The sequence below is a fragment of the Pongo pygmaeus genome, chromosome 12 (assembly GCF_028885625.2).
Source record: "Pongo pygmaeus isolate AG05252 chromosome 12, NHGRI_mPonPyg2-v2.0_pri, whole genome shotgun sequence".
Taxonomy (NCBI): domain Eukaryota; kingdom Metazoa; phylum Chordata; class Mammalia; order Primates; family Hominidae; genus Pongo; species Pongo pygmaeus.
The window spans coordinates 28,962,956-28,980,257 of record NC_072385.2 but is presented as its reverse complement, the minus strand read 5'-3'; the positions used below and the strand labels follow the sequence as shown (position 1 = coordinate 28,980,257).

Below are 17,302 nucleotides of genomic sequence, written 5' to 3'. Positions count from 1 at the left end.
ATTAATGTGCTTTGCATTGCTATAAAAGAATACCTGAGACTGTGTAATTTATTAAAAAAAAAAAAGAGGTTTATTTGGCTCATGGTTTTACTAGCTGTACAAGCATGGTGCCAGCATCTGCTTCTGGGGAGGGCCTTGGGAAGCTTTTATTGATGGTGGAAGGCAAGTGGGGAGGAGGTGTGTCACATACCAAAACAGTGAGCAAGGAAGAGAGAAAAGAGGTCTCAGGTACCTTTTTTTTTTGAGACAAAGTCTCCTTCCATTGCCCAGGCTGGAATGCAGTGGTACGATCTCTGCCAACCACAACCTCTGCCTCCAGGCTCAAGCAATTCTCATGCCTCAGTCTCCTGAGTAGCTGGGATTACAGGTGTGTGCCATCATGCCCTGCGCATTTTTGTATTTTTAGTAGAGACAGGGTTTCGCTATGCTGGCCAGGCTGGTCTCGTACTCCTGGCCTCAAGTGATCCATCCTCCTAGGCCTCCCAAAGTGCTGGGATTACAGGCATAAGCCACAAGTCCGGCCCCAGATACCTTTTAACAACCAGATCCCATGTCAACCCATTAGCCTTGGGAGAGCACCAAGCCATTCATGAGATCTGCCTCCATTACCCAAACACCTCCCACTAGGCCCCATCTCCAACATTAGAGATCACATTTCAACATGAAATTTGGAGAGAACAAACATCCAAACTATACACACAGAAGAAAAGAAAAATAAGAGCAGAAATCTATGAAACTGAAAACAGGAAATTAATAGAGTAAATCAAAGAAATCAAAAGTTGGTTCCTTTAAAAGATCAATAAAATTGATGCACATATGGGCAGGCTAATCAAGAAAAAAGTACTAATACTGAAATAAAAGAGAAGCCATTATGGACTATATAGACATAAAAATAATAAGGGAATATTATTAATAACTCTGTGCCCACAAATTTGATAACTGAGATCAAATGGACCAATTTCTTGAAAATAGTAGAAATGATTTACCCTAATACCAAAATCAGCAAAAGACATTACAAGAAATAAAAATTATAGACTAATATCTCTCAGAAAAATACATGCAAAATCTTCAACAAGATATTAGGAGATTAAATACAATAAAGTGTAAAAAGACTTATACACCATGACCAAGTGCAATTTATTTTGGATATTCAAAGCTGATTCAACATTCAAAAATCAGTTGATGTAATCCATCACATCAACAGGCTAATGAAATCATATAGTCACATCCATAGACGTAGAAAAAGCATTTGACAAAATCCAATATTCATTCATGACAAAAACTGTCAACAAAGTAGGAATAGAAGATAATTCTCAATTTGATAAAGAAAATCTACAGAAAATCTACAAAAAATCTACAGCTAATATCAGACAAGGGTGAGAAACTAGATGTTTTTCCTCTAAGATTGGGAACAAGGCAACAATGTCTTCTTTCAACAGTTCTATTCAACATATTTCTAGAAGTCCTAGCTAATTCATATGATTTGGATCTGTGTTCCCACTTAAATCTCAGGTCACGTTATAATCCTCAATGTTGGAGGTGGGGCATCATGGGAAGTGATTGAATAATAGGGGTGAATCCTTCATGAATGGTTTATCACCATCCCCTTGGTGCTGTTCTCATGATGGTGAGTGAGTTCTCATAAGATCTGGTTGTTGTGTAACACCTTCCCTGCCCTCTCTCTTCCTCCTGCTCTGGTCATGTGATGTGCCTGCTCCCATTCTGGCTTCTGCTATGAGTAAAAGTTTCCTGAGGCCTCCCCAGAAGCATAGCAGAAGCCACTGTGTTTCCTGTAGAGCATGTGGAACCGTGAGCCAATTAAAGCTCTTTTCTTTATAAATTGCCCAGCCTCAGGTATTCTTTTTATAAGAATGTGAGAACTAATACAGAAAACTGGTACTGAGTGGGGCATTGCTATAAAAACACCTGAAAATGTGGCAGCAGCTTTGTAATTGGGTAACTGGCAGAAGGTGGAAGAGTGTAGAGGACTTAGAAGACAGGAAGATGAGGGAAAGTTTGGAACTCCCTAGAGACTTGTAAAATTGTTGTGACCAAAATTCTTATAGTGATATAAGCAGTGAGGTCCAGGCTGAGGAAGTGTCAGATGGAAAATGAGGAACTTATTGGGAACTGAATTGCCAGAAATATCTGAATGACAAATCTCTTAATGGCATTTTCTGCATTGCCAGAAAATGCATTCAGAAGGTAGATTATTAAGCTATTCAAGAAGGCACCAGAAAAAGGTGAAAATCAACTTAAAGAAATTTTAAGAAATATAGGATATGGATGACAAAATTTCCAGAGAAATAGATAGCATGAATAAAAAACAATCACAACTTCTGCAAATGAAAGTCAAACTTAGAAAAAGGCAAAAAACACTGGAAAGTTTCAACAATAGACTAGAACAAGTAGAAGAAAGAAATTGAGAGCATGAAGACAAGGCTTTTGAATTAACCCATTGCAACAAAGAGAAGGAAAAAAGAATTAAAAAAATAACATTGGGAAGCTGAGGCAGGAGAACTGCTTGAACCCAGGAGGTGGAGGTTGCAGTGAGCTGAAATGGTGCCATTGCACTCCAGCCTGGGCAACAAAAGTGAAACTCTGTCTCGAAAAAAAATATTAATAATAACAAACCCTCCAAGAAGTTTAAGATTATGTTAAATCACTAAACCTAAGAGTAATTGGTGTTCCTGAGAAAGAAGAGAAATCTAAAAGTTTGGAAAACTTATTTAAGGGAATAATTGAGGAAAACTTCCCATCCTTGCTAGAGATCTAAACATCCAAATTCAAGAAGTCCAAAGAATACCTGTAAATTCATTGCAAAAAGATCATCACCTAGGCACATAGTTATCAGGTTATCTAAAGTCAACACAGGCCAGGTACGGTGGCTCACATCTATAATCCCAGCACTTTGGGAGCCCGGGGCAGGTGGATCACCTGAGATCAGGAGTTTGAGACCAGCCTGGCCAACATGGTGAAACGCTGTCTCTACTAAAAATACAAAAATTAGCTGGGTGTGGTGGCGGATGCCTGTAATCCCAGCTACTCTGGAGGCTGAGGCAGAAGAATCATGTGAATTCAGGAGGCAGAGGTTGCAGTGAGCTGAGATCGCGCCATTGCACTCCCCCTGGTCAACAAGAGCGAAACTCCATCTCAAAAATAAATAAATAAATAAATAATAAAATCAACACAAAACAAAGAATCTTAAGATCTGTGAGGCAAAAGCATCGAGTAACCTATAAAGAACAACCTATCAGATTAATAGCAGATTTCTTAGCAGAAACCATACAAGCTAGAAGGGATTGGGGTCCTATCTTTTACCTCCTTAAACAAAACAATTATCAGCTAAGATTTTGTCTCCAGTGAAACTAAGCTTCAAAAATGAAAAAAAAAAAAAGTTTTTTTTCAGACAAATGCTGAGAGAAGTTGCCACTACCACGTCAGCACTATGAGAACTGCCGACAGGAGTTCTAAATCTTGAGACAAAACCTTGAAATACACCAAAATAGAATCTCTTTAAAGTATAATTCTCACAAGGCCTATAAAACAATAACACAATTAAAGAAAAACAAAGTATTCAGGCAACAAGTAGCATAATGAATAGAATAGTACCTCACATCTCAATACTAACATTGAATGTAAATGGTCTAAATGCTCTACCTAAAAGATACAGAATGGCAGAATTGATAAGAATTCACTAAATAAGTATCTGATGTCTTCAAGAGACTCACCTAACACCTAAGGACTCATATAAACTTAAAATAAAGGGGTGGAAAAACATATTCTATACAAAATGAAAACCAAAAGCGAGCAGGAATAGCTATTCTTATATCAGACAGAGCAAACTTTAAAGCAACAACAGTTAAAGAAGTCAAAGAAGGATATTATATAATGATAAAAGGAAGAGTCTAACAGGAAAATCTCACAGTTCTAAATATTTATTCATCTAACACTGGAGCTCCCAAATTTATAAGCAATTACTACTAGACCTAAAAATGAGATAGATGGCAACACAATAATAGTGGGGGACTTCAATAGACAGGTCATTAAGACAGAAAGTTTAAAAAGAAACAATGGACTTAAACTATACCCTAGAACAAATGGACTTCACAGATATTTACAGAACATTCTACCGAACAATTGCAGGACATACATTCTATTCATCAGCACAAGGAACATTCTCCAAAACAGACCATATGATAGGCCATAAAACAAGTCTCAATAAATTTTTAAAAATCGAATTTATATCAAGTATCTTCTCAAACCACAGTGGAATAAAACTGGAAATTACCTCCAATAGGAACACTTAAAACTATAAAAATACATGGACATTAAATAATCTTCTCTTGAATGATCTCTGGGTCAACAACGAAATCGAGATGGAAATTAAAAAATTATTTCAGCTGAACAATAATAGTGACAACTTATCAAAACCTCTGGGATACAGCAAAAGTGGTTCTAAGAGGAAAGTTCACACCATTAAATGCCTACATCAAAAAGTCTGAAAGAGCACAATCTAAGGTCACACCTCAAGGAACTAGAGAAACAAGAACAAACCAAACTCAAACCCAGAGAAGAAAAGAAATAACAAAGATCAGAGCAGAACTAAATGAAATGGAAACAACCAAAAAAAAAAAAAACCACTACAAAAGATAAAAGAAACAAAAAGCTGGTTGAGAAGATAAACAAAGCTGATAGACTATTAGTGAGATTAACCAAGAAAAGAGCAGAGAAGATCCAAATAAGCCCAGTTAGAAACGAAATGGGAGATATTACAACCAATACCACAGAAATACAAAAGATCATTCAAGGCTACTATGAACATTGTTACACGCATAAACTAGAAAACCTACAGGAAATGGATAAATTCCTGGAAATATATAACCCTTCTAGATTACAAGCAGCAAGATTCAAATGGTAAAAAAAAAAAAAACACACACACACACAAAACAAACTGCCAATGAAGAAAAGTCCAGGACCAGATGAATTCACAGCTGAATTCTGTCAGACATTCAAAGAACTGGTACCAATCCTACTGAAATTATTCCACAAGGCAGAGAAAGAGAGAATGCTCCCTAAATCATTCTATGAAGCCAATATCACACTAATACCAAAACTAGGAAAGGACATAACAAAAAAAGAAAACTACAGACCAATATCCCTGATGAACATAGCTGCAAAAATCCTCAATAAAATACTAGCTAGCCGAATCCAACAGCATAACAAAAAGATAATACATCATGATCAAATGGGTTTCATATCAGGGATGCAGAGATGGTTTAACATACGTAAGTCAATAAATATGATAGACCACATAAACAGAATTAAAAACAAAAATCACATGATCATCTCAATAGATGCAGACAAAGCATTTGACAAACTCCAGTATCCCTTTATCATTAAAACCCTCAGCAAAATCAGCATAGAAGGGACATACCCTAAGGTAATAAAAGCCATCTATGACAAACCCACAGACAATATTACTGAATGGGGAAAAGTTGAAAGCATTCCCCTTAAGAACTAGAACAAGACAAGGATGCCCACTTTCACTACTTCTATTCAACATAGTACTGGAAGTCTTAGCCAGAGCAATCAGACAACAGAAAGAAATAAAAGGCATCCAAATTGGTAAAGAGGAAGTCAATTGTCACTGTTCGCCAATTATATGATCATATACCTAGAAAACTCTAAAGATTCATCCAAAAAGTTCCCAGATCTGATAAATGAATTCAGTATACAAAATCAATGTACATAAATCATCACTGCTATACACCAACAGCGACCAAGTTCGGAATCAAATCAAGAACTCAACTCCTTTTACAATAGCAAAAAAACCAAAAAACAAACCAAAAAAAAACAACTTAGGAATATACCTAACCAAGGAGGTGAAAGATCTCTACAAGGAAAACTACAAAACACTGCTGAAAGAAATCATTTACAACACAAACAAATGGAAATACATTCCATGCTCATGGATGGGTAGAATCAATATTGTAAAAATGAGCATACTGCCAACAACAATATACAAATTCAAGGCAACTCCCATCAAAATACCATCATCATTCTTCATAGAACTAGAAAAAAAAATCCTAAAAATCCTAAAATTCATATGTGACTAAAAAAGAGCCAGCATACTGTAGAAAGTAGAAAAGTTCATCTTCAAAGCTCATCTTGGTTTAAAAGTAAAATAATAGACACTAGGAATAACAGTTCCTTACTCTAAAGCCTCCTATCAACTATTCATACACTTTAGCCCAGTTAGTTGCTTTGGCTTACTCAGGCATGTCTGGACAGGCCCAGGCAAGTCTTAGCTCATAGCTTATGCCCCTTCCTTATTTGGAAATGTTATTGCTTCCTTAAACCTTTCATAAGCAACTTCCTCTTCTTTGTTCTCCCTTGCACTTACCTATTTAGGAAAGTTTTAGGTTATTAGCAAATTGGGTATCAGTTTAAGATTGTGAGGTCCAGCTCCAGCCAATGGATGCAGGACACTGCAGTAAGGACAACCCAAATGCATAAGAGATAAACATGTCTGCTTTTCCTTTCTTCAAGTGTTCAAGTGTGCTCTCACCATTGTTCCATCTGCAATGGGCACCCTTTCTGCAGAAAGTAAAAATGGCCTTGCTGAGATAACTAAATTTATGTTCAAGTGCTATTTCTTTGGGACACCAGGGAACAAGCATTTCTAACAATACCCAAAGCAAGACTAAGCAAAAAGAACAAATCTGGAGTTCTTACCCAACTTCAAACTATACTACAAGGCTATGTTACCAAAATAGCATGGTACTGGAATAAAAATAGGCACATAGACCAATGGAACAGAATAGAGAACCCAGAAATAAAGCCAAAACTTACAGCCAAGTGATCTTCGACAAAGCAAACAAAAACATAAAGTGGGGAAAGAACGCCTTATTCAACAAAATGGTGCTGAGATAAGTGGCAAGCTATATGTAGAAGAATGAAACCGGATCCTCACCTCTCACCTTATACAAAAATCAACTCAAAATGATCAAAGACTTAAATCTAAGACTTAAAACCATAAAAATTCTAGAACATCGGAAAAACCCTTCTAGACATTGGCTTAGGCAAACTCTTCATTTCCAAGAACCCAAAAGCAAATGCAACACAAAGATAAATAGAAGTGACCTAATTAAACTAAAAAACTTCTGCACAGCAAAAGAAATAATCATCAGAGTAAACAGACAGCCCCCAGGGTGGGAGAAAATCTTTGCAAACGATGCATCCAATAAAAGAATAATATCCAGAATGTACAAGGAACTTGAACAAATCAGCAAGAAAGAAACAATCTGATCAAAAAGTGGGCTATGCACATGAATAGACAATTGCCCCCCTCCTTTTTTTTTTTTTTTTTTTTTTTTGAGACAGGGTTTTACTCTGTTGCCCAGGCTGGAGTGTAGTGGTGCTGTCTCGGCTCACTGCAACCTCTCTGGTTGAAAATGACATTTTTATAGATAAACACAAACATTTTGAAGGTTTGAATCACTCACTTTGTGAGGCTTGGCCAGTGTTATATTGTTCTCTTCACAGCCTTTGTGAGCAGACAGGTCTTTGAGTTGAGATGCACTGGGGTGTGGGTCTTATGTGGTGCCACATTCTAGAACAGAAATGACTGGGTGCATTTTGTTGGCCCTGGGGCATCCTAAAAGGGCCCCTCAGTAGGGAAGAAAGTGCTGTAGATGGGACATGACCAGCCTATCCAGCAGAGAGGGCCCAGCAGGTAGCACGGAGAAGGCTGGTCAGCTGTCTGGGGCTCTGACCAGACGAGATTTCCCTCACCTCAGTCAGGCTACTCTTTGGCCACTGTGTAACATGGCTTGAAGCTGGGTGCTGCAGTAACTGTCTCTACCGTCAAGCCTAGGAGTGGAACAGGAACACATCTTTTACAACATTTGGGGCATAGCCTTCTGAACTTCTGTCTGTGCTATACTGACTATACATACATATGTATATGTGCAAAAGTGCATATTTACCTAAAAGAGGTACTGTCTGCATTGTTTTGTGAGCTTTTTTTTTTTTGAGACGGAGTCTTGCTTTGTGGCCCAGGCTGGAGTGTAGTGGCACGATCTCAGCTCACTGCAACCTCCACTTCCCAGGTTCAAGTGATTCTCCTGCCTCAGCCTCTCAAGTAGCTGGGATTACAGGCATGCACCATCATGCCCGGCTAATTTTTTTTAGTAGATACATGGTTTCACCATGTTGGCCAGGCTGGTCTCAAACTCCTGGCCTCAGGTGATCCTCCCACCTCAGCCTCCCAAAGTGCTGGGATTACAGGCATGAGGCCACCATGCCTAGCCATATTCTTTATTTTCTAAGATTGAGAAGAACACATTTTCAAGCAACCAGATGTCATATTTAACAATCAAAACTTCAAAGTAGGCATTAAAAATATGTTCAAGGACCTAATGATGCATGGTTAATGAAGCAAAGGAAGATATGATGACAATGTCTCATGAAATAAAGATTATCAAAAAAGATATATAAATCATTTTTTTAAAAGAACAAAATGGAATGTCTGAAACTTGAAATTAAAATAATTGAAACGAAAAGGTTTCCCAGAGGGTCTCAGCAGTGGATTCTGAACTGGCACAGGAAACAATTAATGAATTTGAAAAAGATTGATGGAGATTATGCAATTTGATGAAGAAAAAAAAGCCGAATGAAGAAAAATGTACAAACCTCAGAAAAATATAGGACACTATTAAGCACACCAACCTACATATAATGATAGTACTAGAAGGAGAGGATATAGAGAGAGAAAGGACCAGAAGAAATAATTAAAAAAAATAATGGCTAGACCAATGGAACAGAACAGAGCCCTCAGAAATAATGCTGCATATCTACAACTATCTGATCTTTGACAAACCTGAGAAAAACAAGCAATGGGGAAAGGATTCCCTATTTAATAAATGGTGCTGGGAAAACTGGCTAGCCATATGTAGAAAGCTGAAACTGGATCCCTTCCCTACACCTTATACAAAAATTAATTCAAGATCGATGAAAGACTTACATGTTTGACCTAAAACCATAAAAACCTTAGAAGAAAACCTAGCCATTACCATTCAGGACAAAGGCATGGGCAAGGACTTCATGTCTAAAACACCAAAAGCAATGGCCACAAAAGCCAAAATTGACAAATGGGATCTAATTAAACTAAAGAGCTTCTGCACAGCAAAAGAAACTACCATCAGAGTGAACAGGCAACCAACAGAATGGGAGAAAATTTTGGCAACCTACTCATCTGACAAAGGGCTAATATCCAGAATCTACAATGAACTCAAACAAATTTACAAGAAAAAAACAAACAACCCCATCAAAAAGTGGGCAAAGGACATGAACAGACACTTCTCAAAAGAAGACATTTATGCAGCCAAAAAACACATGGAAAAATGCTCACCATCACTTGCCATCAGAGAAATGCAAATCAAAACCACAATGAGATACCATCTCACACCAGTTAGAATGGCATTCATTAAAAAGTCAGGAAACAACAAGTGCTGGAGAGGATGTGGAGAAATAGGAACACTTTTACACTGTTGGTGGGACTGTAAACTAGTTCAACCATTGTGGAAGTCAGTGTGGCGATTCCTCAGGGATCTAGAACTAGAAATACCATTTGACCCATCCATCCCATTACTGGGTATATACCCAAAGGACTATAAATCATGCTGCTATAAAGACACATGCACACGTATGTTTATTGTGGCACTATTCACAACAGCAAAGACTTGGAACCAACCCAAGTGTCCAACAATGATAGACTGGATTAAGAAAATATGGCACATATACACCATGGAATACTATGCAGCCATAAAAAATGATGAGTTCATGTCCTTTGCAGGGACATGGATGAAACTGGAAATCATCATTCTCAGTAAAGTATTGCAAGGACAAAAAACCAAACACCGCCTGTTCTCACTCAGGTGGGAATTGAACAATGAGAACACATGGACACAGGAAGGAGAACATCACACTCTGGGGACTGCTGTGGGGTGGGGAGAGAGGGGAGGGATAGCATTAGGAGATATACCTAATGCTAAATGATGAGTTAATGGGTGCAGCACACCAGCATGGCACATGTATACATATGTGACTAACCTGCACATTGTGCACATGTACCCTAAAACTTAAAGTGTAATAATAATAAAATAAATAAATAAATAAATAAATAAAAGAAAAGAAAAGAAAAGAAGAAAAAATAATGGCTGGAAACTTCATCAATTTCAAGGAAAATTTTCATCTTCATATTTAGCATGCTAAATAAGCAAGTAGGATAAAGGCTAAGAGATCTACAATCAGACACATCATTATAAAAATGCTGAAAGCAAGGAAAATATCTTGAAAGCAGCAAGGGAAAAATGGCTTGTCAATTGCACAGGAACTCTAATAATATTAACAGCTAACTTCTAAGCAGAAACAATGGAATCCAGAAAGCAGTGATCTAACATATTCAAAGAGCTCAAAAAACAAAACAACCCAAAATACCAAGAATTCTTGTCAACCAAGAAGCCGACACCCAGGAGAGCTACCTTTCAGAATGAAGAGAAAATCTCTGCAGAAATGCTACGAGTCAGAAGAGAGTGGGAGCCAATATTCAACATTCTTAAAGAAAAGAATTTTCAACCCAGAATTTCATATCCAGCCAAACTAAGCTTCATAAGAGAAGGAGAAATAAAATCCTTCACAGACAAGCAAATGCTGGGACATTTTTTGTCACCACCAGGCCTGCCTTACAAGATCTCTGAAAAAAGCACTAAAATTGGAAAGGAAAAACTGGTACCAGCCACTGCAAAAACATGACAAATTGTAAAGACCATCAACACTATGAAGAAACTTCATCAACTAATGGGCCAAATAACCAGCTAGCATCATAATGACAGGATCAAATTCACACATAACAATATTAACCTTAAATGTAACTGGGCTAAATGCCCCAATTAAAAGACACAGACTGGCAAATTGGATAGTCAAGACCCACTGGTGTGCTGTATTCAGGAGATCCATCTCACGTACGAAAACACACATAGGCTCAAAATAAAGGGATGGAGGAATATTTACCAAGCAAATGGAAAGAACAAAAAAATCAGGAGTTGCAATTTTAATCTCTGATAAAACAGACTTTAAACCAACAAAGATCAAAAGAGGCAAAGGACACAAAATAATGGTAAAAACATCAATGCAACAAGAAAAGCTAACTATCCTAAATATATATGCACCCAATACAGGAACACCCAGATTCATAAAACAAGTTCTTAAAGACCTATGAGAGACTTAGACTCCCGCACAATAATAGTGGGAGATTTTAACACCCCACTGTCAATATTAGACAAATCACTGAGACAGAAAATTAACAAAGGTATTCAGGACTTGAACTCAGCTCTGGACCAAGCAGACCAAGCAGACCACAGAACTCTCCAACCCAAATCAACAGAATATACATTCTTCTCAGCACCTCATCACACTTATTCTAAAATTGACCATATAATTGGAAGTAAAACACTCCTCAGCAAATGCAAAATAACAGAAATCATAATAAACAGTTTCTCAGACCACAGTGCAATCAAATTAGAACTCAGGATTAAGAAACTCACTCAAAACCGCACAACTACATGGAAACTGAACAACCTGCTCCTGAATGACTACTGGGTACATAACAAAATGAAGGCAGAAATAAAGATGTTCTTGGAAACCAACGAGAACAAAGACAGAACGTAACAGAATCTCTGGGACACATTTAAAGCAGTGGGTAGAGAGAAATTTATAGCACTAAATGCCCACAAGAGAAAGCAAGAAAGATCTAAAATCAACACCCTAACATCACAATTAAAAAAACTAGAGAAGCAAGAGCAAACAAATTCAAAAGCTAGCAGAAGACAAGAAATAACTAAGATCAGAGCAGAACTGAAGGAGACAGAGACAGAAAAAACCCTTCAAAAAATCAGTGATGCCACAAAGATACTTCTCGAGAAGGGCAACTCCAAGACACATAATTGTCAGATTCACCAAAGTTGAAATGAAGGAAAAAATGTTAAGGGCAGCCAGAGAGAAAGGTCGGGTTACCCACAAAGGGAAGCCCATCAGACTAACAGAGGATTTCTCGGCAGAAACTCTACAAGCCAGAAGAGAGCAGGGCCAATATTCAACATTCTTAAAGAAAAAAATTTTCAATCCAGAATTTCATATCCAGCCAAACTAAGCTTCAAAAGTGAAGGAGAAATAAAATGCTTTACAGACAAGCAAATGCTGAGAGATTTTGTCACCACCAGGCCTGCCCTAAAAGAGCTCCTGAAGGAAGCACTAAACATGGAAAGGAACAACTCGTACCAGCCACTGCAAAAACATGACAAAGTGTAAAGACTATTGATGCTAGGAAGAAACTGCATCAACTAACGAGCAAAATAACCAGCTAACATCATAATGACAGGATCAAATTCACACATGACAATATTAACCTTAAATGTAAATGGGCTAAATGCTCCAATTAAAAGACACAGACTGGCAAATTTGATAAAGAGTCAAGACCTATCAGTGTGCTGTATGCAGGAGACCCATCTCACGTGCAGAGACATACATAGGCTCAAAATAAAAGGATGGAGGAAGATCTACCAAGCAAATGGAAAACAAAAAAAGGCAGGAGTTGCAATCCTAGTCTCTGATAAAACAGACTTTAAACCAACAAAGATCAAAAGAGACAAAGAAGGCCATTACATAATGGTAAAGGGACCAATTCAACAAGAAGAGCTAACTATCCTTAATATACATGTATCCAATACAGGAGCACCCAGATTAATAAAGCAAGTCCTTAGAGATCTACAAAGAGACTTAGACTCCCACACAATAATAATGGGAGACTTTAACACCCCACTGTCAACATTAGACAGATCAGCAAGACAGAAAGTTAACAAGGATATCCAGGAATTGAACTCAGCTCTGCACCCAAGCAGACCTAATAGACATCTACAGAACTCTCCACCCCAAATCAACAGAATATACATTCTTCTCAGCACCACACCACACTTATTCCAAAATTGACCACAGAGTTGGAAATAAAGCACTCCTCAACAAATGTAAAAGAACAGAAATTATAACAAACTGTCTCTCAGACCACAGTGCAATCAACTAGAACTCAGGATGAAGAAACTCACTCAAAACCACTCAACTACATGGAAACTGAACAACCTGCTCCTGAATGACTACTGGGTACATAACGAAATGAAGGCAGAAATAAAGATGTTCTTTGAAACCAATGAGAACAAAGACACAACATACTAGAATCTCTGGGACACAGCTAAAGCAGTGTGTAGAGGGAAATTTATAGCATTAAATGCCCACAAGAGAAAGCAGGAAAGATCTAAAATTGACAACCTAACATCACAATTAAAAGAACTAGAAAAGCAAGAGCAAACACATTCAAAAGCTAGCAGAAGGCAAGAAATAACTAAGAACAGAGAACAACTGAAGGAGATAGAGACACAAAAAACCCTTCAAAAAATCAATGAATCCAGGAGCTGGTTTTTTGAAAAGATCAACAAAACTGATAGACCGCTAGCAAGACTAATAAAGAAGAAAAGAGAGAAGAATCAAATAGACGCAATAAAAAATGACAAAGGGGATATCACCACCGATCCCATAGAAACAGAAAGTACCATCAGAGAATACTATAAACACCTCTACACAAATAAACCGGAAAATCTAGAAGAAATGGATAAATTCCTGGACACATACACCCTCCCAAGACTAAATCAGGAAGAAGCTGAATCCCTGATAGACCAATAACAGGCTCTGAAGTTGAGGCAATAATTAATAGCTCACCAACCAAAAGAAGTCCAGGACCAGACGGATTCATAGCTGAATTCTAGAAGAGGTACAAGGAGGAGCTGATACCATTCCTTCTGAAACTATTCCAATCAATAGAAAAAGAGGGAATCCTCCCTAACTCATTTGATGAGGCCAGCATCATCCTGATACCAAAGACTGGCAGAGACACAACAAAAAAAGGATAATTTTAGACCAATATCCCTGATAAACATCGATGCAAAAATCCTCAATAAAATACTGGCAAACCGAATCCAGCAGTACATCAGAAAGCTTATCCACCATGATCAAGTGGGCTTCATCCCTGGGATGCAAGGCTGGTTCAACATATGCAAATCAATAAATGTAATCCATCACATAAACAGAACCAAAGACAAAAACCACATGATTATCTCAACAGATGCAGAAAAGGCCTTTGACAAAATTCAACAACGCTTCATGCTAAAAACTCTCAATAAATTAGGTATTCATGGGATGTATCTCAAAATAATAAGAGCTATTTATGACAAACCCACAGCCAGTATCATAATGAATGTGCAAAAACTGGAAGCATTCCCTTTGAAGACTGGCACAAGACAGGGATGTCCTCTCTCACCACTCCTATTCAACTGTTGGAAGTTCTGGCCAGGGCAATCAGGCAGGAGAAAGAAATAAAGGGTATTCAATTAGGAAAAGAGGAAGTCAAATTGTCCCTGTTTGAAGATGACATGATTGTATATTTAGAAAACCCCATTGTCTCAGCCCAAAATCTCCTTAAGCTGATAAGCAACTTCAGCAAAGTCTCAGGATACAAAATCAATGTGCAAAAATCACAAGAATTCTTATACACCAATAACAGACAAACAGAGAGCCAAATCATGAGTGAACTCCCATTCACAATTGCTTCAAAGAGAATAAAATACCTAGGAATCCAGTTTACAACGGATGTGAAGGAACTCTTCAAGGAGAACTACAAACCACTGCTCAAGGAAATAAGAGAGGACACAAACAAATGGAAGAACATTCCGTGCTCATGGATAGGAAGAATCAATATCATGAAAATGGCCATACTGCCCAAGGTAATTTATAGATTCAATGCCATCTCCATCAAGCTACCAATGACTGTCTTCACAGAATTGGAAAAAAACTACTTTAAAGTTCATATGGAACCAAAAAAGAACCCACATTGCCAAGACAATCCTAAGCGAAAAGAACAAAGCTGGAGGCATCATGTTACCCGACTTCAAACTATATTACAAGGCTACAGTAACCAAAACAGCATGGTACTGGTACCAAAACAGAGATATAGACCAATGGAACAGAACAGAGCCTTCAAAAATAATACCACACATCTACAACCATCTGATGTTTGACAAACCTGACAAAAACAAGAAATGGGGAAAGAATTCCCTATTTAATAAATGGTGCTGGGAAAACTGGCTAGCCATATGTAGAAAGCTGAAACTGGATCCCTTCCTTACACCTTATACAAAAATTAATTCAAGATGGATCAAAGATTTAAATATTTGACCTAAAGCCATAAAAACCCTAGAAGAAAACCTAGGCAATACCATTCAGGACATAGGCATGGGCAAGGACTTCATGTCTAAAACACCAAAAGCAATGGCAACAAAAGCCAAAATTGACAAATGGGATCTAATTAAACTAAAGAGCTTCTGCACAGCAAAGGAAACTACCATCAGAGTGAACAGGCAACCAACAGAATGGGAGAAAATTTTCGCAACCTACTCATCTGACAAAGGGCTAATATCCAGAATCTACAATGAACTCCAACAAATTTACAAGAAAAAAACAAACAACCCCATCAAAAAGTGGGCGAAGGACATGAACAGACACTTCTCAAAAGAAGACATTTATGCAGCCAAAAAACACACGAAAAAATGCTCACCATCACTGGCCATCAGAGAAATGCAAATCAAAACCACAATGAGATACCATCTCACACCAGTTAGAATGGCAATCATTAAAAAGTCAGGAAACAACAGGTGCTGGAGAGGATGTGGAGAAATAGGAACACTTTTACACTGTTGGTGGGACTGTAAACTAGTTCAACCCTTGTGGAAGTCAGTGTGGCGATTCCTCAGGGATCTAGAACTAGAAATTCCATTTGACCCAGCCATCCCATTACTGGGTATATACCCAAAGGACTATAAATCATGCTGCTATAAAGACACATGCACACGTATGTTTATTGCAGCATTATTCACAATAGCAAAGACTTCGAACCAACCCAAATGTCCAACAATGATAGACTGGATTAAGAAAATGTGGCACATATACACCATGGAATACTATGCAGCCATAAAAAATGATGAGTTCATGTCCTTTTGTAGGGACATGTAGCACCATGCTCAGCTGTTTATATTATCTTTAAAGTGATCAACAAATTTTCTTTTTTTCCAGGTAATAAAGAAAACTAGAGAACAGGAAATGAATTATTTTTCTTCTTCAGCACTTATTTCATGTCATTTTAATAATTTGGAGGCAAAAAATAAACAGAAATAATATCCAAAGACATTTTCAGTTTGTTAATTGATTGCCATTCTAATATATAAAGGTAAGAATTTTAGTGACCAGTGTTTTATATCTGACTCTTATTTTAGAATTTCCAGTGTTCCAAGGATTCCTTATTAATTAATTCCCTCAGGTCTTGAGAGAAAAGTTTTGATATAGAAAAGCAGATTTTGACAAATATACACAAAGAGTGGCAAATGGTTTAGACAGTAATTTGGACCCTTGAAAAGTTTATCAAGTTGTGTGATCAAAAAGCTAGTACTTATTAATCCCCAAAGTATGGAAAGGAAGGAAGGGATACTACTTATGTTAAGCAAAATTATCTCATTTTTAGAAAAACAAGACAATTTCCACATAGAAGTTTCTTTGCTCTTTGTTTTAAGGTACCTCCCAAAGAAGCAATCTTGTTCATGTCAAAAGCTCCCTAAAATGGCCTGTGCAGTTCCAAATTGTCCTTGGTGAAACTGTGCCAGTTAGATAATAGGCATACTAGTTAGCATTCTTATGAGAAAAAAAAAGGAAGAAAATAGATGTTTGGCCTGAAAGAGGTACAATTTTAGATTGAGGAGACCCTAAGAGAACTGCAGTGGTCCTTAAAGGTAGTGTTTGGGTGACTATCTATTGAGCTTGACCAAAGGCCATGGTCACCACCAGATGCCAGGCAAAACCTCCTGAAAGAAGGCAGGTGACACTAAACAAAGCAATCCTCAAAGACAGAAAGTCAAGACCGAGGAATAAGCCCTTATAAGGTTTTGAATTGATATGAGGCAAAGGAATACCAATCTGAAGAACCCTTCTAAACTACACAGCCACTATGATAAGGTCCAGGATTGACTTTTCAGGCTTGGCTGGGGGACTTTAAGGAGGCCTCCATGAGCCCTGCCTCCTTGTGGTCACACTTCTGTGTAATTCCTCCCTTTCTCGAGTGTAGGTAGGAACTGCAACTTGTTCTTAA

At 37.7% G+C, this 17,302-nt stretch overlaps 2 protein-coding genes across 4 annotated transcripts in view; one reads left to right on the top strand and one right to left on the bottom strand.

The window, feature by feature from the left end:
- LOC129030877 (lysozyme g-like protein 2) overlaps window positions 1–16,261 on the top strand; it is a 120,585-nt gene extending 104,324 nt beyond the window's left edge. Inside the window, exon 7 of the transcript XR_010123226.1 lies at window positions 16,237–16,261. The gene's annotated coding sequence lies outside the window, so the exon portion shown is untranslated. The remainder of the gene's footprint in view (window positions 1–16,236) is intronic.
- LOC129030883 (large ribosomal subunit protein uL30m-like) overlaps window positions 1–17,302 on the bottom strand; it is a 69,764-nt gene that overhangs the window by 17,531 nt on the left and 34,931 nt on the right. Inside the window, exon 6 of one of the 3 annotated variants that reach the window (XM_054476735.2) lies at window positions 7,514–7,875. The exons of the other annotated variants lie outside the window; for them this stretch is intronic. Coding sequence (XP_054332710.1) covers window positions 7,803–7,875 — 73 coding nt within the window. The 3' untranslated portion in view covers window positions 7,514–7,802. Of the gene's footprint in view, window positions 1–7,513; window positions 7,876–17,302 lie in introns of those variants that run through there. 3 annotated transcript variants of the gene reach the window in all.